Source organism: Polypterus senegalus, chromosome 7, assembly GCF_016835505.1.
Source record: "Polypterus senegalus isolate Bchr_013 chromosome 7, ASM1683550v1, whole genome shotgun sequence".
NCBI lineage: Eukaryota > Metazoa > Chordata > Cladistia > Polypteriformes > Polypteridae > Polypterus > Polypterus senegalus.
The window spans coordinates 9,905,786-9,931,475 of NC_053160.1; the positions used below are offsets into that span (position 1 = coordinate 9,905,786).

At 42.5% G+C, this 25,690-nt stretch overlaps 1 protein-coding gene across 1 annotated transcript; it reads right to left on the reverse strand.

Moving 5' to 3' along the window:
- Positions 1 to 876: 876 nt before the first annotated feature.
- Positions 877 to 25,282, reverse strand: saraf (store-operated calcium entry-associated regulatory factor). Its single transcript, XM_039758218.1, has 6 exons — positions 24,997 to 25,282; positions 17,423 to 17,601; positions 9,345 to 9,777; positions 4,503 to 4,638; positions 1,486 to 1,574; positions 877 to 1,095 (listed from the first exon to the last, which is right to left on the reverse strand). Exons 1-6 carry the CDS (start codon positions 25,058 to 25,060, stop codon positions 1,070 to 1,072), a joined length of 927 nt encoding a protein of 308 aa, XP_039614152.1. The 5' UTR covers positions 25,061 to 25,282; the 3' UTR covers positions 877 to 1,069.
- Positions 25,283 to 25,690: the final 408 nt, after the last annotated feature.

A 25,690-nucleotide genomic window follows, 5' to 3' on the forward strand; every position in this document is an offset into this window, starting at 1 on the left:
TGCATATTATTGTGACAGCCTGACTCCAAATCCATCCATCCATTATTCAACCCGCTATATCCTAACTACAGGGTCACGGGGGTCTGCTGGAGCCAATCCCAGCCAACACAGGGCACAAGGCAGGAAACAAACCCCAGGCAGGGCGCCAGCCCACCGCAGGGCACACGCACACCACACCCATAGGGACAATTTAGGATCGCTGATGCACCTAACCTGCATGTCTTTGGAATGTGGGAGGAAACTGGAGTACCCGGACGAAACCCACGCAGACACAGGGAGAACATGCAAACTCCACACAGGGCGGACCCAGGAAGCTACCACTGTGCCACTGCGCGCCCTGACTCAAAATCCTTTTCCCCAAAAAGAAACATTTTATTGAGAAGCAGTTTGAATAATTGAACATGTTGCTAACCTACATTTGTACAATTGTTCCAAACAATATGGTGCCCTGAAATGGGGGTCCATGTAGAAAAAGTGTTGTCATTTCTACATGGTATGCAAATCCCCTTAAATGAAAGCCTGCATGTAATGTGCACTTTAATCACAGTGTCTGAATTGTTTGATTTTAAACTGAGGAGCAGAGAGGGAAATCAAGGAAAAAAATGTGTCTGTCGCAAATGTTATTGAGGGCACCGTAAGTGGAGCAGCACTAGTCTGGATGGGATGCCAGCACGCCCCGGGGCACTCTAAGACATGTGCCCTTTCTCACTGAGTACTAATTGACAGCCTTTTGATATTCAATGAAATTAACAATTTGTGGGCAAACAGGACAGGACTGGAGCTCCAAAAGACTGGCAAGAAGTTAGAGAAGCTTTAACTTGCTGGTCAAAATACAACTGTTGAATGTAACGTCCATATTTGGATGTCAAAATACAATCACCTTTTATATTTTATTAAAAGTATGGGATGAAACTAGTTCCAGTTTAAATTAATAGGTTCTCTGTAATGGAAATTAAAAATGTGAGTACGTCTGAAACTACAACAAAATGTCATTTTTCACCCAAAGATTCACATCAATTGTTTCTTCCTTTTTTATTGTCACATCATTGCAGTTGTTTTGTTCCAGTAATCATCTTCTTTTTGTCCCACCATAACCTGTTAAAAAAAAAATATATATATAGTGTCACACTAATTCTCCTAATGCTTTTTTATAACATTTTATGTATCACATTGAGATCAGGACAGGTGCATCTCTAGGCCTACAAACTCTAGTACCGATTAAACTGCAGTACTTGGTTAACACAGTCCAGGTAACTATGGTGCGCTGTTTGAAGAAGTCGGCTCTCATTTTAAACCATAATTGGGATGTCAATTATTGGAATAACAATAAAAATACTTTGCTTTATTGCATGGTTTGATTTGCAAAGATTTTGTTGGAATAGTGAATACGAATGATCTTCAAAATATTTTACCACACGATAAAATAACACTACTGCCTTCTGAAAAATAAAAAAATATTTTAAGAAAATATACAAATTCACTGACCAGATGCCGCTCTTGTCCCAGGAGTACTCTGATGTGCGGTGGCGTTTGTGTTAAACATGCTTCTTCCTGGGCTCACATTTGGCTGAGACCTGAATTAATAGTCACAAAGGGGAAAAAAAAAAAAATTAGCATTCTCAACATTGTAAGCACTGCAGTATCCTTAAGATATAAATATACACTGTGGAGGGTGCCCAGGACGCTCAAAGTGTGAAAAGATCAGGGAAAAAGAGGATTGTCGGGACAATTTCTTCCCCGGGCCGATACAGGGCAGCTCCCTTGGTCTTCAGTGGGGCCACGGGTTATGAGCATGGATGCTCAACCCTGCTGGAACCCGTGGCCACAACCAGGGGGCGCATGGACCTTTCCAGGGCCTTATTTGGTCACGCTTCCGCCGGTAGAAGCTCGTTAGGCACCTGCAGTCCATCCAGGTGCCTAATAAAAAAAGAAGCTGCCTCACTCCAGATAGGCGAGAGTCAGGAGGAGAGGACAAAGTGGAGGAAGAAGGGACTGAATGGTGTTAGTGGTGCTGCGTTGTGCTTGTGGGTATTGTAGACTGGTAAGAAACTGTAAATAAACATTGTCTCCGGCCTGTCTATGTCTGGGTTATGGTGGCAGAACACCCCCTAGTGGCTACAACACGCACATTGTAGAATACTGGAAGATCAGGGCTTTCCTTCTAAATTACAAAAGTAGTGCTGGGGAACAATCCACATCTTTATTAAAAATCAGAATTTTATTATACAATGGTATGGAAGGGAGCGGACTAAGGGAGAAGATAAATGAACAATGCTGGATAGGATGAGATGGGTAAGCTGAACAGGCCCAAGGTCTCTGAAGGGTCTGGAGAGATGATCTCAGGTCTGTAGAATCCCCAATTGAATTAGAGATCTTTCTGGTTCTTTTAAGAGGAGGAGATTGTAACACCCAGTTGCAGCAAATCGACATCCATCCATCGATTATCTAACCTGCCATATCCTAACTACAGTATCACGGGGGTCTGCTGGAGCCAATCCCAGGCAGCACAGGGCGCAAGGCAGGAAACAAACCCTGGGCAGGGCGCACACACACACACACACCAAGCACACAGTAGGGACAATTTAGAATCACCAATGCACCTAACCTGCATGCCTTTGGACTGTGGGAGGAAACCCACGCAGACACGGGGAGAACATGCAAACACTCCACGCAGAGACGACCCGGGAAGCGAACCCGGGTCTCCTAACTGCGAGGCAGCAGCGCTACCCACTGTGCCACCGTGCCAGCAAATCAACATTTTATTCGTAATATTATTTAGGCCAGTAGTATAGTGCATTGACACACTTTAAGCCGACTTTGAGCCTGACTCAAAAAGAAACTTTTTCTTCAGAAGCAGTTTGAATAATTGAACATGTTGTTACCTACATTTGTAACAACTGTCACTAATTTGATGCCAATTGTCCCAAACGATATGGTGTCCTGAAATGGGAGTCCATGTAGAAAAAGTGTTGTCATTTCTACATGGTGTGCAAAACCCCTTAAATGAAAGCCTGCAATGTGCAATGTCTGAATTGTCAGTCAGTCAGTCAGTCATTGTCCAACATACTATATCCTAGCTACAGGGTCACGGGGGGTCTGCTGGAGCCAATCCCAGCCAGCACAGGGCACAAGGCAGGAAACAAACCCCAGGTAGGGTGCCAGCCCACTGCAGGACACACACACACCCAACTAGGGACAATTTAGGATCGCCAATGCACCTAACCTGCACGTCTTTGGACTGTGGAAGGAAACCCACACAGACACGGGGAGAACATGCAAACTGCACGCAGGGAGGACCTGGGAAGCAAACCCGTGTCTTCTAACTGCGAGGCAACAGTGTTACCACTGCACCACCCATGTCTGAACTGTTCGATTTGTAATATTAAAATGTTGAGCAGATGCAGAGTAAATCAAGTTAAAACATTATACGGTACTGTAGAACTGACATGAGCTTCTAAAACTGGGTGGTCTTGTGGCCTTGGAACCCCTGCAGATTTTTTTTTTTTTTCTTGTTTGTTTTTTCTGTCCTTCCTGTCCATCAGACCTTACTTTTCTTCTGTGTTAATTACTATTGCCTACTTTTATTCTTATATTTTGTCCTTTTTTCATCCTGTAAAGCACTTTGAGCTACATCACTTGTATGAAAATGTGCTGTATAAATAAATATTGTTTATAGGTATGGAGTATTTTGGAGTTTCAAGGGTCAGGCAGTTACTGATTAGACAATTAATGATCTCTGTATGCAATAAAACTGATAAATGTTAGCCAACTGAGGGTCACCTAACATGACTTAACTCTTGTTGCTGTGAAGTAAGCAGGTTGACATTAATTGACTGATGGAATGGCAAGTTGATTTCCAAGCTATAAAAAACTGGAGACTGCTTTAACTGGTATTCAGAACTTTACTTTTAAAAGACCTGGATCAGCAGCAATGCTAATAAAGACCTTCTTTTGTTAAATTAAAATACTGTGGCTTATTTTCTTCCACAAAGCACCACAAATGTTTTATTGGACATATCCATATAAGTGTTGCAAATGTTTTACTGGAATGCGGTCCACTCGGGAGTGACGTCATTCCCAGCTCTGACATCCGAGATCAATGGAACGCAGCACAACGACGGATCCCTGGGGTGCACCACATGTAAGAGAAACAACAAAGGATAACCCCAAAAGAAAAATGGCTACCCATTACATGAGAAAAAAACTAGTCCAAGGCCGACCCGGAAATGCCTATATCCATCCATCTATAAAAATAATATTGTGGTCCACAATGTCGAAAGCAGCACTCAAGTGAAGAAACACCATAACTGAATGCTCCTCAACATCAGCAGCCATCAATAATTGTGAATCACGACTCTGCGTGACCCAAATTAGGACAACACGTGACCCAAAATAGGTTCTGAAACTCAGGGTCACAACCTATGTGCTATACAAAAATAAAATGGATTGAACTGAATACAATGAACAAATCTTCAATTATAGAGTTATAAAATGAAACTAACCTTCTATTTCCAAATAGATATCCCAAAACACCTCCTGCTCCCATTCCACTCCAGAACCCTGGTCCAGTGTTTCGCTGATGATATGGTCCAGTGAAGGCATTACTAAATCCATATCCACTGTTGTAGTTTCCATAGCCTGCAATTTAATATAAATATATATTATTATATATAGACAATCTTTAAAGTATACTTACCCTAAAATATGAATTGTTAAATGTTTATCTACAAATTAGGAATATTCTGTATGTGCTTCATTTGCATTATATGTAGCATTATAAGCTAAAAACTAAGATTTAAATCATTAACAGGGTCCTCTGGTCAACAGAACGTCACAATTTAGTCCTTGGCTTCACTGTACTGTACAGTTTTAATTTACCCTCCCATCCATTTCCTAAACCTGATTTTTCCTCTACAAGACCAGACACTGCCCCTGTCAGACAAAGTGTAAGGCAGGACCCAACTCTGGATGGTATGCCAGGCCATCTTAAGGCACACTCACTCAAACTAAGCCAATTCCTCCATTTACCACCACCTGTAGATTTGGGATTTACAGCAACACTTCTTCTTTTCTCACTGATCAACCTTCTCCAAACAGCTCAATCCTGCACCTCTTCTCTAGTCAATACTCTTTTCCTTCAGATCTTACTTTACTTTATCCAACCCACACTTTCTGTTCCCCTGTACTTCCATTCCCATTACTCTTTTGCCCACATCTGTATTGTCTCTTCTCATCACGTGTCCATACCACTTTCGCTAACATCTCTTAACACTTTTGTTGTACCTCCTATTATCTCATTGCTTATTGTGTCCTTTTTTCTAACTCCACACATATGTCTCAACATTCTCATTTCCGCCACATCCAACTTCTTTTCCTGCTGTACTCCCCTTACTGGCCATGTCTCAGCTCCACATACCATTGGCAGTCTTCCTACTGTCTTAGAAACCTGACCTTTAACCGTCACCTTAATTCTTCAATCACACAATACACCCAATACCTTATTTCAATTGTTCCATCTCTATGAGTTATCTCTGCATCTAATTCATCTTGGACTACCACTGATCCTAAATATCTAAACTTATCAAATCTTTTCAGCAAATCATCCTAATCCCAATCATCATTAAATCTCAGATACTCGGTCTTCTTCCTATTTATCTTCAACACTCCATTTTCCAAAGCCCTTCTCCATGTTTCCAAATTCCTCTTCACTTCTCTGTTCTGGTGCTACACAACACAATGTCATCAGCACAAAGCCAGAAGCAGGGGGGATTGGTCTTTCATCCCTCAAGTCAACACATCCATAGGCAGACCAATGAGCTAAGGACTTCAAGAAGATCTCTGGTGCAGACCTCCTCTAACTGAGATCTTGTCTGTTACCCCAACTCAAGTTCTCACTTCCTCATACTCTTCCCTCTTTGTTAAATTGTGTGTCTATTTATTTATTTAAAGAGCTTTTGTAAAAAGCCAAATTCCCCCGCCCCCCACCCCCGTGGACAAATAAAGTCCTATCATCTATTATATAAATCCTTTCACATCTATCTCTTGATCTAGATCCTGGACAATCCTCACACACTTCTCTGGTCCTCCTCTCTCTCTCATGCACCTCCTGACATCTTGCCATGGCACTTTACCATAAGCCTTCTCCAAATCAATAAACACCATATGTAGGCCTTTCTGTTTTTCCTGGGAAATTGTAGTCTCTGGAGATATGAGGCAATATAAGTGACTCTGAGGTCAAAAACTCATATGAATATATACTAACTGCATATGAAAATGAAAAGAAGACCCAGTGTGTGCTTTCTATATACTGCCCGACGGCACTTTGTGTCCTGATCAGGGGGATCAATCAAAAAAAAATTATTACTAGTTATTGACCAGCTTTATTCTCCATAAAGATTAAGCAAATCCTAGAATTAAGCCCAAATTTTAGTTTAGACAACCTATATAAATGACAACTACACATTAATAAGTTCAGAAAAATTAAGATTCATTGTCATATGTAGTGCCCTCAGACCCCTTCACTTTTTTACATTTTGTTATGTTGCAGCCTTCTACTAAGATCATTTACATTTATTTTTCCATCATCAAGCAACACCCCAGATTTACAAAATGAAAACAGAATTTTACGAATTTTTACAAAATTTCTTAAAAATAAAAACTGAAGCCTCACATCGACATGAGTAATTCAGACCCTTTGTTATGACACTTGAAATCTGGCTCAGATGCATCACATTCTATTGATCATCGTGGAGATGTTTCTGCACCTTGTTGGGAGTCCACCTGCGGTCAGTTCAATTGACTGGACATGATTAGGGAAGGCACACGCCAGTCATCTATAGAAGGTCCAAACAGGTGAGCAAAAGCCGAATCATGTTGTCAAAGGAATTGCTTACAGAGCTTAGAGGTAGGATTGTGTCGAGGTAAAAAAACAAATCCTGCAGCACTGAATATTCCCAACAGCACAGTGGCCTTCATAATTCTTAAATGGAATATGCTTGGAAGAACCACAACTCTTCCCAGAGCTGGCTGTCTGGCCAAACTGAGCAACTGGGGGAGAAGAGTCTTGGTAAGAGAGGGAACTAAAAAGCTGATGGTCACTCTGGATGAGCTTCAGAGAACCTGTGTGGGGATGGGAGAAACTTCCAGAAAGATGACAACCACTGCAACACTCCATTAATCTGGCTGTTTGGTCAGATAATAAATAAAAGCCTACATGACGTTTGCTAAAAGGCCCCTAAAGGACTCTCCCGTCTATGAGAAACAAGATTCTCGGGTCTGATGAAACCAAGATTAAATTGTTTGGCCTCAGTTTAAAGCATCACATCTGAAAGAAACGAGGCACTGCTTACCAGTTATGCCAAACCTTTCTACCAGTGAAGCATGGTGGTGGCGTCACGCTGTTGAGGGGTTGGTATTCCACAGCAGGGATTGACAGCAGTGTGTCTGTTTGCGGAGAGAATGTCGACCTCGTCGAGAGGTTTACTTACCTTGGCAGTGACATTCATGTCTCTGGTGACTCTTTTTATGAAGTCAGTAGACAGTTTGGGAGAGCATGGGGGGTCATGAGGTCATAAAGGGGTGTGTGATGCTCCTGATATCTGTAAAAGGATGAAGGTCCCAGTCTTTAGAGTCCTGGTCCTTCCTGTTTGTGAGACATGGACGCTATCCAGTGACCTGAGATGAAGACTGGACTCCTTCATGTGGGTCTCTACTGAGAATCCTTGGGTGCCGCTGGTTTGACTTTGTGTTGTTCATGGAGTCCCAAATGACGCACATGACCTGCATTGTGAGGCAGCGTCGGTTACGGCACTCCGACCATGTGGTGCGATTACCCGAGGGTTATCCGGCTCACAGGAACCTCATTGTTGAGGACTTGATTGGCTGGACCAGGTCAAGGGAGGCACCCATGTCACACCTGGCTGTGGCAGATAGAGGGTCATTTCTGGTGGGACTGGAAAAGGGGTGTGTGGCGCTCCCACTATCTCAGCAAAAGGACGAAGGTCCAAGTCTTTACAGTCCTGGTGCTTCCTGTCTTGCAAAATGGTTGTGAGACATGGATGCTATCCAGTGACCTGAGACCATGGGTGTCAAACTCTGGTCCTGGAGGGCCGCAGTGGCTGCAGGTTTTCATTCTAACCATCTTTTTAATTTGTGACCAGTTTTTGCTGCTAATTACCTTCTTTTGCCTTACTTTTAATTACCTTGACTCAGGCCCCTCAGTTGTTTCCTTTTTCTTAATGAGCAGCCACACAATAACGAGCCACAAAACAAGAATCCATATGACCAGCTCACCTGTGCCCATCACAAAATATGTGAAAATAAAGAAAGGTGGAGGTCTCAGTAAGGCTGATCTCTCAGCTCAGCAAAACACTGTGAGGGTGGTCTTAGAAAAGACAGAAAAATCAACCGGTCTGGAAATGTCTGCTGTGGCAGAATGAGAGCAGCAACAAGCCATGGAATTACATAATGAGTTTAATTAACAGCAAGAATCTGCTTCTCATTGTGAAACTGGTTGGAGTCTGAAGCCCCGATTTAGCTGGTCATCTGTTGTTGCATTTCATGCCTCATTTCTGTTTGGCTGCCAATTAATGAAGAAAGGAATCATTCAGAGGAAAGAATCCTTAAGAACAGGGCTATTAAAATGAAGGGAACAGGAGTTAATTAGCAGTCAAAACTGGTCACGGATTAGGAAAAGGGTTAGAATGAAAACCTGCAGCCACTGCGGCCCTCCAGGCCTGGAGTTCGACACCCCTGCCTGAGACAAAGACTGGACTCCTTCAGTACTGTGTCTCTCCAGAAAATCCTTGGGAACCGTTGGTTTGACTTTGTGTTGCTCATGGAGTCCCGAATGAAGCACATTACCTGCATTGTGAGGGAGCGTCAGTTACGGCACTACGGCCATGAGGCACATTTCCCCCCGAGGGTGATCCGGCTCGTAAGATCCACGTAACACCTGGCTGCGGCAGATAGAGGGTCATTTCCGGAGGGTGGGACTGGACCACGTGTCTGCCTGGGGGATTGCCAACTGGGCTCACGAGTTTTTTCGTTGCTGCACCAGTGCATGCTTCCCAACTTGACTTGTATTGTATCGTAACAAAAGATCTGCAAGAAATCTTAAAATCCTGTTTTTTCTTTGTTATTCTGGAGGTTAATGTTGTCCGATAAGAGAAAAAAATGAACTTAAATGATTTTAGCACAAGGCTAACATAACAAAACGTGAATAAAGTTAAGGGGTCTGAATACTTTCGAAGGCGCCATATTTTATGAATAAAAAGCACATGAATGGCTTGAAGACGTAAACCTAAATATCAAGACAGCTATTACCTTTTCTTTTCCCAACTTACCTGAATATTCAGTTTTGAATCCAGGAGGTGGAGGGGCAGCTGAGCCAAAACCACCTGAATAATCATTTGCCCCCATGGCTCCTGGAACATCATTTGGAAAGCGCTCTTGTCCTTGCAATGGCCTGCACAGGAACATCTTATAAACCCCATATGCAATCAACAGGAGGATAGCAACGACAGCTAGTGACATTCCTCCGTTATCACTTTGGTATTTCACATTATCGGATTTATCCTGGTAAAAGTACGATCCAAAGCCGTTATTGTCATATGCACCCTTGTTTCTTTGTCTTCCGCTCTCTGTAAGGTCAATGGTGTATTCGAGCCCACATGACCCTTTAAGCACATATGGATCTTCGGGGTAGTTGTAGCCTTCACAACTAACTTCAACCTTTCCAAAACGATAGGAGTAATCCATGTCTGCTTTACACTCCCACTGCAAATAAAACAAGAAAAAAAATAAAAGAGAAGTGTCAGAATAATGTAGTCAAATGTTTGTATCAGTTTGTCAGATGATGAACATTTTAGATCTTGAGTATGAAAGACAATTGTTAGGAAGGCCACTCCAATGTTCATCTTGTCAAAGGAGTTGTCATTTGAAACACCTGAGGAATCTGCGCGCAGGAAAAGCCACGGGACCAGATGGAGTCAGTCCTAGAGTTCTCATGGCCTGTGTTGACCAACTCTGTGGTGTCCTCTGTCATCTGTTCAGTCTGTCCCCAAGTCTTAGGAAAGTGCCAGAGCTGCAGAAAACATCCTGCTTTGTTCCTGTTCCAAAGAAGACAGGTGTCTCTTCATCTTATGACTAAGTCAAAGTCAAAAGTCAAAGCGAACTTTATTGTCATCTCAACCACGTACAAGTATACAGATAGACGAAACTGCGAAGCTCAGGGTCCACAGTGTAACAACATGAAGAGCAAATAATAAATTAAAAATAGAATTAAAATTAAAACACAAACAAGACAAAGAAGTAGCAGCAATATTGACGTGTAGTAAGCAATATGAACATCGATGCAATGTTTGGTATTTACAATCTAGATACATAAATATAGTCAATAAATATGTAATGTCCATCCATCCATTATCCAACCTGCTACATCCTAACTACACAGGGCGCAAGGCAGGAAACAAACCCCAGGCAGGGCGCCAGCCCACCACAGGGCACACACACACACACACAAACCAGGGACAATTCAGAATCGCCAATCCACCTAAGCTGCATGTCTTTGGACTGTGGGAGGAAACCCACGCAGACACGGGGAGAACATGCAAACTCCATGCAGGAAGTGAACCCGGGTCTCCTAACTGCGATGCAGCAGCACCACAATATGTAATGTAACAAATAAATAAATAATAGATATAGATGATACAGAAGTTATCAGTGTATGATGATAGTTGTCTATGATGTGTAAAGACAGGTCAGGATGTTTCAAAGCAGAAGAGAGAGAGAGTCACAGATGGCTGGGGTTTTTACCCAGCCGGGGCACCTGGAAGGTGGCATTTATGTCATCCAGGTCATCAGGGGGCAACCACCCTGGGTTAGGAGAGGACCACGGGAGAAGAGCAAGGAGGTTCCAACCCATTGGGACCTGTGGCCACCTCCAGGGGGCGCCTCAAGCCTCATGGAACCCGGGAAACATTTACTTCCGTCACACCCGGGAAGATGACGGAAGAGCCTTCCAGGGACACCCGGAGTGCCTCCGGTGCAAGATGCAGCACTTCTGCCACACCAGGAAGTGCTGTCGGAAGAACGTTACCAGGCACCTGGCACATCCGGGTAGAAATAAAAGGGCGCCGCAATTGAGGAACTTGAGTCGGGAGTGGAAGCAGGACAAAGCTCCCGTGAGAAGAGGAAAGGCGGCCATGGACTGTGAGAGAGAAGCCCGAAATAGACAGTGATTGGTGCTGGGAGCACTGTGTGCTGTGTACGGGACTGTGTAATTTGTGGATTAATAAAGTGTGCTTTTATAAAGATGTGGTATCTGGGCAAGTCTCACAATAGATAGATAGATACTTTATCAATCCCAAGGGGAAATTCACATACTCCAGCAGCAGCACACTGATAAATATATTAAATTAAAGACTGATAACAATGCAGGTAAAACGTCAAAATCCTTCAAGATCAGTATGAGATTTTCAGTTCTTTTCTACCTGCACACTCGTCTTTACAGGACAGTGGCTTCCATGTATAAAAGTTCTGTTTTTAGAGGTGGTCGAGGTCGTGTGGAAGATCCCAGGGGGCAGCCTGGTGTTAAGGAGTCTGACAGCTTGGGGGTAAAAACTCTCCTGCTGCCTGGGAGATCTGGCTCTAATGCTGCAGTATCTTCTCTTGGATAGCAGAAGTGTGAAAAGTCCATGTGAGGGGTGTAAGGGGTCCCGCTCAATGCTGCAGGGCTTGCGGACACTGCGTTTGTAAAATGTGCCCTGTAGTGAAGGGAGAGTCACCCCAATAATGTTCTCTGCTGTCTTCACTATCCTTAGCAGTTGCCATACCAGACCGTGATGCAGCTGGTCAGGACACTCTCAATGGTGCCTGTTGTGATGTGAGATTTCGCATATAACTTGATAAATGTTTTGTATGTCTTTATATATAATTTACGCAAAGCAATGTAATGTAGTGTTACTTTGGTGAGAGGCATTCGTGTTTACCCCTACCACCCCCGTTTACAACTTTTCTTTGTAATTTTACGACAGGATTTGGGGGGATGTGTCTTAAATCAGTTTGAGGAGTATTTCTCTGCTAAAGTCTTTCAACCCCCCTGCAAGGAAGGCAGGATGTTTTAACATATGGCTTGGGGGGTTGCAGGTGTTAAGATGTTCTGTTTCACCCATTGGTCTGAGATATGGCTGTCTGGATTGGCTGGAGGGGTTGGACAGAAAACCTATACATTTGCTTGCTCAACCACATTCTCTCTCTCTCTCTCTAACCAACATATGATGAAGAAGCATCTCTCTTGCTAACCTGTGATGATGTAGAATTAGATTTCTCTTGCTAACAACTGAAGAAGACCATCACACCATGAACTGAAGACAACACAATGAAGAGCACAGCTTCAGCCATTTTGAACAGACATGTGGCTAAAAGCGGAGCACCAATGATGCCTTAACTAGAGACATTAAGTAACTACAAGTCTGTGTGCCACATGAATTACACGTCACCATTTTATCAGGTTGTATGGTTGCCAATATTCAGATGTACTTTGCATTTTGTTATCATTTATGAATATTATCAGTAATACATTATTTTATGTGTAACTTAACTCCTGCTTGTCTTTTTACTACATCTAATTGCCTGAGGTTATAGATATAGAAGGGAAGTTGGGGATAAGTTATATACAATAATACCTCATATACAGTGGTAAGTCTGTGAGATTAGGCATTCTAAGGCTACATATTAATACAATAGGGGAAAGTTGAGCAATATATATATATATATATATATATATATATATATATATATATATATATATATATATATATACTAATTACTCTACCAAGATAAAACAGTGCCTTTGTAGAACATGTTGGGGATGGAAGGGGGAAGACTTGCTCGCTTCTGCCGCCTCAGGAAGTGTAGTCTCTGCTGGGCTTTCTTGATTAGTAATGAGGTGTTATGCGTCCACATAAGTTCCTCAGTTATAAGCACACCGAGGAACTTGGTACTCCTAACTACAGACCAGTGGCACTTAAATCTTAGGTCATGAAGACTTTGTGAGGCTGGTCCTGGACTGTATGAGTCCTTTAGTGGTAGACCACCTGGACCCAATGCAGTCTGCCTATTGGACAAAGATTGGAGTGGAGGATATAATTGTATATCTGCTCTATAAAGCTGCACAAAACTTGCAGAACTGTAAGGATTATGTTTTTTGATTTCTCCAGTGACGTAAATACCATCCAGTCATCCCATTTAAGGGGTAAACTCAAAGATATGCAGGTGAATGAGCCTGTGGTGTCCTGGGTAAAAGGACTATGTGTTGGGCAGACTACGAGAACTGTGTGAGCAACACTGGAGAACCACAAGCACCACCAGTCTTCCCTCTGTACACCTCAAGACTAGAAATATGACAGCAGATCATGTCACTTGCAGAAATTCTCGGATGATTCTGCACTTATGATGTGTATTGATAAGGGGGATAAGAACGACGTGAGCAGTCAGGGGGACAACTTTGTTTACTGATGCACAAAGAGTTACAGTGGGTATGGAAAGTTTTCAGACCCCCTTCAATTTTTCACTCTTTGTTATATTGCAGCCATTTGCTAAAATCGTTTAAATTAATTTTTTTCCTCATTAATGTACACACAGCACCTCATATTTACAGACAAAAAAAGAATTTTTGAAATTGTTGCAGATTTATTTAAAAAGAAAAACTGAAATATCACATGGTCCTAAGTATTCAGACCCTTTGCTCAGTATTTAGTAGAAGCCCCCTTTTGAGCCAATACAGCCGTGAGTCTTCTTGGGAAAGATGCAACAAGTTTTTCACACCTGGATTTGGGGATCCTCTGCCATTCCTCCTTGCAGATCCTATCCAATTCTGTCAAGTTGGACAGTAAACGTTGGTGGACAGCCATTTTTAGGTCTCTCCAGAGATGCTCAATTGGGTTTAAGTCAGGGCTCTGGCTGGGCCGTTCAAGAGCAGTCGCAGAGTTGTTGTGAAGCCACTCCTTTGTTATTTTAGCTGTGTGCTTAGAGTCATTGTCTTGTTGGAAGGTACACCTTCGGCCCAGTCTGAGGTCCTTAGCACTCTGGAGAAGGTTTTTGTCCAGGATATCCCTGTACTTGGCCGCATTCATCTTTCCCTCGATTGCAACCAGTAGTCCTGTCCCTGCAGCTGAAAAACACCCCCACAGCATGATGCTGCCACCGCCATGCTTCACTGTGGGGACTGTATTGGACAAGTGATGAGCAGTGCCTGGTTGTCTCCACACATACCGCTTAGAATTAAGGCCAAAAAGTTCTATCTTGGTCTCATCAGACCAGAGAATCCTATTTCTCACCATCTCAAGAGTCCGTTAGGTGTCTTTTAGCAAACTCCAAGATAGAACCATGAGATATTTCAGTTTTTCTTTTTTAATAAATCTGCAACAAATTTCAAAAATTATTTTTTTTTTGTCTGTCAATATGGGGTGCTGTGTGTACATTAATGAGGGAAAAAATAATTTAAATGATTTTAGCAAATGGCTGCAATTTAACAAAGAGTGAAAAATTGAAAGGGGTCTGAATACTTTCCGTACCCACTGTATATGCAACTTAACATCAGCAAAACCAAGGAAATGGTTATTGACTGCACCAGCAAGTCACAATGTCTAGTCACTGTTAAAGGACTGGATGTGGAGGTGGTCTACTTCTAAAAGTAATTGTGGGTCCACATCACTGACAGCCTGGACTGATTTTGGAACACAGAGAAACTATAGAAGATAGGGCAGAGCAGGATCTTTTTCCTTAGGAGTCTGCATTCCTTTAATGTGGGAAGTGACAACTTCCACATTATCTACAACTATGTGATGGCCATTGTGGTGTGCTGGACTGGTGACATCACTTCAAAAGAGGCCCAACAAATCAAAAAGCTAATCAAGAAGGCAGTTATGGAACACTCTGGACCCCCTGAAGGCTGTAGAAAAGGAGAGAATAAAAACAAAACCGAGCACCTTTATGAACAATGTTGCACATTTTCTCTGTGACACAACAACACTGACAACTTTCAGCCAACGAATCATTCAGCAGAAGTGTGTCAAGAAACACAATGGGGGCTCCTTATCATGCCAACAGCAATATGCCTGTATAGCACCTCACTTGGATTGGAGGTTTTCTTTTTTTCCATCCATCCATTATCCAACCCGGTATATCCTAACTACAGGGTCACAGGGGTCTACTGGAGCCAAGCCCAGCCAACACATGGCACTAGGCAGGAAACAAACTCGGGAAGGAAACCAACACAGACATGGAGAGAACATGCAAACTCCACATAGGGAGGACCCGGGAAGCGAATCCGGGTCTCCGAACTGCGAGGCAGCAGTGCTACCCACTGCACCACCCTTTCTTTTCTTCTTTGTAAAATTTTCCTCCTTTTTGGTCATTCTGGTGTGTGTGTATATTTATCTACTTATGTATTTATTAATGTAAAAAACTTCAATAAAAACCCACATATCCCCTCTGCAGACAAATAGAGATCTACAGTATCTATCATCTTTTAAATAGGGACAGAACTATTTTGAAAAGGGGCTTTAGTCCAATATTAGGGAAAGAATATGTATGGGATTAGAAATGATTTGAAAATGAAATTATATTGTACTGTATTTTGTTTTGCTTTTTTTGATGGAAATGACCAAGGTCTTGAAATGTGTATATTTTAGTCTTTTGTACAAATTATTTATATTATAAAAACAGAATTCTGTAATAGTCACTTCACAGATGTGCCTTATCAGGGTTATTTAGTGGAATTTCTTGCTTTATCAATGGGGTTGGGACCAGCAGTTGTGTTGTGCAGAAGTCAGGTTAGTTGGACGATCATTTATGTGCCCTGAAGACCAGCAGGAGTCTTTATCCACAGCCCTGCTGGATACCGTAAGGGCCACTAGATGACGCTGCAGGGAGGAACGATGTTTATTTGTCTTACGCCCCGGAAGTACGTCCAAGTCACTTGGACAAGGGGAATGACGTGCTTCCGGGGTGAAGAAAAGGACGTTTTATCTGACCCAGAAGTGATAAGGAATCACATGGACTTCCGGGTCAGGGAATATAAAAGGATTGTGGGAGCTCCCAGACGGCGAGCTATTGTATTGTATTATTGTAGTTACTGTGTGTTTATTAATGAGTATAGTGAAGAGGAGGGTGCTTGGTGCACTGTTGCATATGAATAAAGTCATCTTTTGGACTTTTATCTGGTGTCTTGGACAAGGGTTCAAAGAAGCAATAGCGCCCCCTATCTGTCACAATATATACAGTAGAGCGAAAATGTTGGATAATGGCAGGTGTTAAGAAAAAGCCTATTAAACGTCAAGCTATGTTATAATTTTACACATTATGAACCTAATAATCATGTTTTACAACAAAACAACAGAATAAATCAACTGCAAAAATGAACTTACAGTTACAGAATTGTCTGGAGCTAAATACAGTATGTACTGTACTTAAAAAGTTCAGTCCTGTGATGATTTAAAGACATAACTGAATAACCTTTATGGCACAATAACAATTCAGTACATTTATGGTCACTACAGTATTTGGATTTAATAATCATCATGTGGGAAAAGGCTGACTCGCATAAGTAAGTAGAGCTGAATAATGCTGTCAAGGAGGAAGCTCTTGGAAGGACTTCTTATGCTTAACGATCGAGTGACTCACCCGGAACGATACTTCGGTGTGTCTGCCTTTGCTTTTGAATTCAGCCGAGTGTAAAATGACGGCTGTCCGATTAACTGCGATTTTAGTTCCCTCTCCTTTCTCTTTCTCAGATTGCTTTTTGGAAGGACGTCAGTTTCGGAGTTTTTATGAACAGTTTGAAAGTGCCTTTCCACATTTTCCTTCTTTGGAATAGCAATGATAGATTGACAGATCAGACAAACGCACTTCAATTGTGACCTTGTGAGTAAAAAATCCTCTTCCAATTCCACATCCAGCCCATACCCTCTCCAAACATTTTTTTTTTTTAAATCCCTTCTTTAGTCGATATAAATTGGAAGGCTGACTAGATCACTTAGATAGCCAGAGTTTTGCAGTAGCTCGCGTGTTTGATCGTCCGTGCGGAGTGACCAGTGTGTTAGAAGAGAAGAGATCTCAGACTGGACACCCTGTATGTCAATCAAGTGGCAAATGGCATACGGAGGATATATGATAGACTAACATTTAAAAAAATTTTTTTTGAATGCCACGCGATCTACCTGCACTACCTTTCTGATCTACCGGTCGATTGCGATCGACGCCTTGGGCACCCCTGCTCTAGCGTCTGTCTGTGTCGGATTAAGCGCTGGTATAGCGCCATCCATTGTCATGATGGTTACAAAAGAAAGACATGGCGGTACAGCCTCCACCACCAAACTAACAAGTTATCAGCAAGTGTAAAAATGACCCTGAACATTACCTGCACATCTATGCCATCCCAGCCTTTGTTCTGACACTGGACTACTTCTGGCACAAAAGCACTGCATCCTGCAGAGCCCCCAGTGCACTGTAACTGAGGGACAGGACTCGTCCTTCGGGAATTGGTGTACCGGCCTCGGTACAGGGTGAGAACTTGAATATCTCGAAGTAGGACACTACCTGCAAGTAAAGTTTGACAGTATTAAAAATCGACAATTGGTGGACAGAAAGAATAATCTGGAATGAAATAACAACAACAACATTTATTTATATAGCACATTTTCATACAAAAGATGTAGCTCAAAGTGCTTTACTGGATGAAGGAAGAGAAAATAAAGAAAAAAAAGCAAAATATAAAAAATAAAAGCAGGCACTACTAATTAACATAGAATAAAAGTAAGGTCTGATGGCCAAGGAGGGCAGAAAAAGCAAAAAAAAAAAAAGATGGCAACAAAATCTGCAGGGGTTCCAAGGCCCCGAGACCACCCAGCCCCCTACTGGGCCTTCTACCTCACATAATTGATCTCAATCAGTCCTCATGGTTTTCAGGCTTCATGTGGAAGAATTTGTTGATGATGGTCATGTGGCCGGACCCGGGTTCACTTCCCGGGTCCTCCCTGTGTGGAGTTTCCTCCCACAGTCCAAAGACATGCAGGTTAGGAGCATTGGCGATCCTAAATTGTCCGTAGTGCGTGCTTGATGTGTGTGTGTGCTCAAAGATGGGCTGGCGCCCTACCCGGGGTTTGTTTCCTACCTTGCGCCCTGTGTTGGTTTCAGCAGACCCCCCTGTGACCCTGTAGTTAGGACATACCATTTTTATTTGTTGAGCGCTTAAAAACACAGCATTACAACTGACCAAAGCGCTGTACAGTTAAAAAGAAGCAAGACTAAAAACAAAATATTAAACACAAACATTAAGAGAGAAATTAAAACAGAGATACTAAAAACAGGCCAGAGGACCCAAAATAGGAAGAAACAAGTGGAAATGAGACAGGTCAAGAAGTAAAAGCCAATGTGAAGAAGTGTGTTTTTAGGCGTGATTTAAGTGAGGGTTGGATAATGGATGGAAATGTGGCCTTCAATCCATAAAAATAGAAATAAAAATAAAAGTGGGTTTTTGGTTTTCTGTTGCATATGTGGGATATGGCCAGCCTTTCATCTCGGCCAATACCTCCAGGCCGCCAGGTGGAGCCCTCCATGCAACATAGAGGTACCCCGAGTTCCAGCAGGGCATCATGGACAGCGGAGTTTTTCATCACAGCCCTGCTGGATACCATGGGGACCTCCAGGGGACGCTGCAGGAAGACTTTGGTTTCACCTATAACCCGGAAGTACGTCTTAGTCAAGGCGACAGAGGGAATGACGTACTTCTGGGATGAGGAAGAGGACTTTTAATCTGACCCGGAAGTGATAAGAAGTCACATGGACTGAAGGATTGGAAACACTTCCGGGTCAGGGACTATAAAAGACTGGGAAAGATACCAAACAACGAGCTGAGCTGGCTGGAATGGTGGCAACGTGTCTGGGAGACTGGAGGAATTGTTTGTTGTGTATTGGATTTATTTAATGAGTATTGTGGAGTGCAGGGTGCTTTGTGCACTGTGTATTAATAAAAAGTCAAATTATTGGACTTTTACCTGTTGTCTGACGTATTGTCCGAGGGTTCAAGGGAGCGATAGCGCCCTCTATCTGTCACACATACAATTACAGGTGAACATTTTTTCCCCCCCATACATTCTGCAAGAAAACATCCTTTAAATTATCAGTGCCCACTACAGAGATCTGGAGTTAAGATTACATTCATTCAGGAAGCAACCAAACACTTGGATGGGATGCCAGTCTACTGCTGGGAACGCTTACACCCACAAAAGCACCCGTTTATGAACGCAGCCAGCCAAATATTCTGATTAACCCTAAAATGAGCAACCTGAATATTCTGATTAACCCGAACAGACATGTCATTGAGACGTGGCAAACAGCTTGTGTCATCGGAGTAAAACATCTGCAGATGTGGAGACAATAAGCAAGTGCCAGTGAGCAGTGACCACTACATCCTCAGATTAATCTGAAAGTTAACATTTAACAAGAATGCACTCAGGGACCACTGGACCAATCACAGCGGCACTCTTCTGGAGGAACATAAGTACTGGTACAACTGGAAAGGAAGATGAGAAGGCAGACTGGCAGTTCACTGTAGTCGCTGTGGTGTGTCGGTGAGAACACAAACACCTGTGACACCAATGGCCCAAAAATTTATTGTGTCCTCAAATTGTCTGTTAGGCTTTTGTCCGAGTTACTATCTTACTCTTCTTTACTTTTTTCTTACTTACTAGCCATGTGCGGCCAACTGCGTTGCACGTGTTAAAGTTGTCTGTGAAGGGCTCCCTGTTTAAACGCGGCTGCCAGTCGTGAACTCGGCCCTTCGTCGCACAGCATTAGGATTTTTTATAAGGGAAACAAAATTACAAAAGAAAACCCTTGGACATTGATTCGATAGGAACGGCCTACTCAGAATCACTGTCCAAATAGTAATTATGTGGTGGTGTAGGAGCATTTCTGCTTCTGTCCGTTCACAGTCCATCTTGTTTTCACGATGCTATCGTTTCCTCTCACGATGTCTTCTCAACCTTTCTCCAATCTCGCGGGTTGCTTTGTGGCAATCCAAAGAGTAAGGCAATATACACGGAGCAATGGTTATAAAAGGGGGACACATAGGTATCCAGGCTCTTTAAAGTATAAATAGGGATCACTTCACTGGCATGTGAGCAAGCCACGGTACAACTGTGAGACGCGCAGCACTCGCTGGCTACAACGTAACAATAATAATTTCCGGAACGTGCTGTTATGTTGTCATTCATTTTACCCACTGCCTTTCTTTCATTCATATGTTACGTAGGCACGTACCTTTTATCTTCAGCAATCTCATTCTCTAACCAGGCCTCAGGAGCTAACCAGCGTAACACTGTCCACCACCCCTTTCATTATTCCGGCACATTGTTGACATCTGTGAGTAACAACAACATACTAAACTAGAAGGTGGGCTACGCATGTGTGGAATTCGCAGACAAACAAAGATCAAGATCTAAATTAAGATCTATTTAGTTAATTTAAAGCACAACGATTTGTTTAGTTTGAATGTCTGTGTTTTGAGGTGTGACTGGCGTACTACAGTCTTCAGTAGTATAAGCCTGGAGGAGATTCTTAATGCAACGCCTATGTTTTAGCTGTCTCTCTACTGCCATCTAGTGCTTGTTCTTCTAATTCATTTGCGGACAAACAAAGATCAAGATCCAAATGAAGATTATACAGTAATCCCTCGCTTTGACTTTCGTGGTTTCGCTCTATCGCGGATTTTATATGAAAGCATAACTAAATATATAACGCGCATTTATCACTGCTTCGCGGGTTCTGTGGACAATGGGTCTTTTTACTTCCTGTACATGCTTCCTCAGTTGGTTTGCCCAGTTGATTTCATACAAGGGACGCTATTCGCGGATGACTGAGAAGCTAACCAATCAGAGCACGCAGTTTAGTTCTCCTGACTGAGAAGCTAACCAATCAGAGCACGCATTTAAGTTCCTGCTTGCTGAATGCAGTATTAACCAGGAAGTCTCGTCTCGCTCATTCAGCATCAACGTGTTTCGCTGTGTAAAGAGTTAACTTGCTCTTTTGTGTTTATCTTTGTGCGTAGTCAAGCCCTTCATTATGGCTCCAAAACGATCTGCTACTGCTTCAGGGGCCGTGCCCAAGTGCAAACGGAAGATGTTAACGATTGCCGAAAAGGTAAACGTTTTGGATTTGTTGAAGGCTACGATTCTTTTTATTTAAAAAGTAGTGAAGGAATATAAGATCTACGGCCGCAGTGTCCTTTTAACCAGGGTGCAAAACGAGTTGCAAGTGGACGTAATAAGGCGGTAGTCTGGATGGAATCTGCTTTAGGGATTTGGATTGAAGACTGCCAGAAGAACAACAACGGCAGTGCTACAGAATCGCCTGAAGTGGCTCCTTTAAAGGCTGTAACGCTCTCCTTTGTTGTGCAGTAAAATAAAACTCATTGTTATCGGACAAGTCATCGTGTCATTGTTGGTGAGTAACCATAATTAATTTTCTACTTACAGTACTTAGTACATGTACGTACGTTTAGTGTCACTGTACACACACATTCACTGTATACTATTTTTGTTGCATTGTACGTATTTATTGCTGGTGGCCTGTCTATCGTAATGGCTGTAACATGTGATATCGGAGACACTCAATATCTTTAAAATAATATTTAGGTTTTACTGTATATAAACAGTGTGTTTATATACATAATTTCAATGAATCTTACCTAATATCTAAGAGAATACAAAGGGATTATGCTGTATAACTCTGTGGGGAATATTTATAAACAGTGTGGGAGAGTTTATAAGGGCTTAAAATATATAAAAATAACCATAGAAACATATGGTTTCTACTTCGCGGATTTTCACCTATCGCGGGGGGGTCTGGAACGCAACCCCTGCGATCGAGGAGGGATTACTGTATATAGAGATTTGGTTAAGTACAATGCTATATACTGTATACCCTGCCATTCTTTCTTAAACTCTGCGAAGTGCCTTGAGCATAGGAAAGGCGCTATATAAATAAAATGTATTATTATTATTAACTGGTAGAAATAGCGTTGCGACCAAAATATCTGCAGTCTGCACTTTAATTACGACATCTGACTTGTTTGCTTTGTAATTTTAAACTGTGGAACAGTGGGAAGAGAGGTTAGGAGCAGGCACTGATAGAGCGCATTGCTGCACCCACATGACACACATGACAAACCAACTCAGGATCCCACAGATTAGGACCCGAGTGCAGCCATGCAACGGGTGACACCTCAGCACCACACTAGTTCTGATGGAATGGAACAGGGTGAGGTTTTTTTATGGTGGCTGGAGTGCCAGTTCTGCCACCAACCCCCAGATTTTGCCCCTGCAGGTTGGAGGTTGCAGGTTAACGTCATACCAAGGGTGGAGCAATTGCAGGTTAAGGGCCTTGCTCATGGGCCCAACGGAGTAGAGTCACTTCGGGCGTTTACGGGGTTTGAAATGGCAACCTTCGGATTACTAGTGCAAATCCCTATCTCAGAGCCACCACTCCGCAGCAGAGTGGGAAAAATCAAAGAAAAATGTGTCTGTCCCAAACATTATGGAGAACACAGTATATTTCTGGAATATACAAACCATTAAAAAAAAAATTCAGGGCGGCAAGGTGGTGGTGCTGCTGCCTCGCAGTTAGGAGGCCCGGGTTCGCTTCCCGGGTCCTCCCTGCGTGTAGTTTCCATGTTCTCCCCGTGTCTGCGTGGGTTTCCTCCCACAATCCAAAGACATGCAGGTTAGGTGCATTCGCGACCCTAAATCGTCCCTTGGTGTGTGGGTGTGTGTGCCCTGCCCGGGGGTTTTCTCCTGCCTTGCGCCCAGTGTTAGCAGGGTTTGGCTCAAGCAGTCCCCCGTGACCCTGTAGTTAGGATATAGCAGGTTGGATAATGGATGGATGAATTAAATAAATCAATAAAATGTCGTAGTTTGTTACGACTGAAGAATACGGACTCCAACTTAATATCTTGCCAGAATGCAGGCTGTTCATTACAGATAATAAATCTCAGCACATCACAACACTCCGATGTCTTCCATTCTCGGCCCACTGTAATGCCAGTAATATTGCCACCATTTCAAGAAACTTCAAAAGACTTTGTTGGACCGTTACCTTATCCAAAGATAAAATATTGTAATCTTTTTAGTTAGCCAATAAAAGGGGTCATTCTGCTTGACTTCACACTACATCCATAATGGCTAACACGGTACAACACCCTAGTACTACCATTAATTGGCTCATTTTGTACCTCGTTCTTGTTTGGCAGCTAATTAAGGAAAACAATTTAGGGGTCTGAGACTTCAAGGGCAGGTTAATTAAAATGAATTCAAAAGAAGTTAATTAGCAGTCAAAACAGGTCACTAACTGGGAAATGAGTTACAATGAGAACATGGTGCATTATACCATGCTGCATACCTGGTGGCGATAATGCACCAAACTGTTGTTTGTCAACCGCCAGTAAAACAACAAGAAGACTTTGTATGACACAAGGGGACGAAATAGCATGGGATTAAAGAGCGGGTTTAATTAACGACAAGATTCAGCACCTAATTAAGCAAATGGTTGGAGTTTGAGGGCCTGACTTAGTTGGTCTTCTGCAAGCTCCCTCTCTTCATTCTTTCCTTAAACAGAAATGAAATGTGAAGAAATTCAAGAAAGAAATCTTAAAAAAAAAACTCAATTAAAATGAAAGGAAAAATCAGTGAATTAGCAGCAAAAACAGGTCACTAATTATTAGAAAAGGGATTGAATGAAAACCTGCCGCAACTGTGGTCCTCCAGGACCGGAGTTGGAGACCCTTGGGATGTAGTAAGGAGAACATGCTGATCCGTACTCCATACCAGGTGGTGGAGGTAATGCACCAAATTGCTGTTTGCCAACCGCCAGTAAAACAACAAGAAGACTTTTTATAACACACTAGGCTGACCCGCCTTTTAAGTTGACCACTTCTTAAGGCAATTCAATATGTAGATCAATTTGATATCTTATACAAACTCATTAATTTGGTTATATTGCATTTGAGCGGTATTACTTTAATACTTGTAGTTTCTGTTATTTTTGTGATGAAATTTAAACTTTTTTTCTATATTGAGGTCGCCCTTTTGAACCCCCTCTGATATTTACTACGCGGTGAGGCATTTGTACTCCATCAACATTAATTATTTCCAGAGACATAATTTTGTCTATTTTTCCAGCGCATCGCGCACAAAAGCAAGGGAACGATGAGAGCACCAGAACTCTGCTCACATCATGTCGCAAGCTTTAAGTAGTGAGTCTGTGATAAGCGAAATACCGCTACGCTTTCCACTCACGGGACGGAAGGATAATCCCGACCGCTTTTATGTAGTAAGATTAGAAGAAGAAGATATCGCACAGTCTGGAGTAGAAAATTCTCTTTTACCTGGAAAAACGAAACTACAAATCCCATCGTGCATTGCAAAATGGACGGGGCGTGTGTGAAACTCCGCGCCTGCGTAGCACTCACGGGATGGAAGGACACCCGACCGCTTTTATATAGAAGGAAAGGATGAGGGCGAAACAACTTGATGGTAGTCAGTAGGGAAGCTAAATCATTTTTACTGAACGCAAAATTCGATCGGCGTTACTGCGATGTGTCGCGATGAAGTACAATGCGCTCGGGGTCAGGCAACCATATCTTATGAGACACACGACTATCTTTTTTAACAAGCAGACCATCGACAAGGCACATCACTTAAAGGGTCGCATTATAGTCCTTTAAAGGGTATGCAAGCCCTCACACTCAGCCATGTCGATATGGTACCGTACAACATACTCTTCAGTACCCTACAGAATCGACAAAATATTGGCACGCCTCTTTGGCTCACACATACTTAATCTGCTGTAAAGTTTACAGACTCTGATGTGACAGCAGACATTCTAGAAAGATTATTCTGTGCTTTTTCGCTTACTTTATTATCTTAGTTATCTTACCTGGATCACTTACAGCGAGGCCAACCCACAGCGGAAGGGCAAAAGCCGCAAACATAAACTTCATGATGTCGCACTTGTAAAAGGCAAGTCAGGAAAATCAAGCAACCTCCTTGTTTTATAACCGCAAAACGTTTTCACATGCGCCTCAGAATGGCATTTAGGCAGAAAAAAAAGAGCAATCAGATAACCAAATATTAATGTCCTGTTGAAATACGACACGGTTGCGTTAGATTTTCATCATCCTCGGTGAAAAGCACTCATCGTACTTCCGGGTTCCAGTACGCATGCGTCAAAGTTACTTTTTTTTTTTTTAGGAAGCGAGAAGTACGTATTGTATGGTTCACGTACGTGTACACAGCCTCATCATTAAAAGCACCAACAGGTGAAGTAAATAACATGGATAATCTCGTCACAGTGGCAGCTGTCAAGGGATGGGATATATTAGGCAGGAAGTGAGCAGTCAGCTCTAGAAGACCATGTGGTGGACACACGAGAAAATGGGCAAGCATAAGGATCTGAGCAACTTTGACAAGTACTGCCAAATTGTGAATGGCTGGACAACCGGGTCACAGCGTCTCCAAAACGGCAGATCTTGTGAGGTGTTCCTAGTATGCAGTGATGAGTACCTACAGGTGCTGGTCATAAAATTAGAATATCATGACAAAGTTGATTTATTTCAGTAATTCCATTCAAA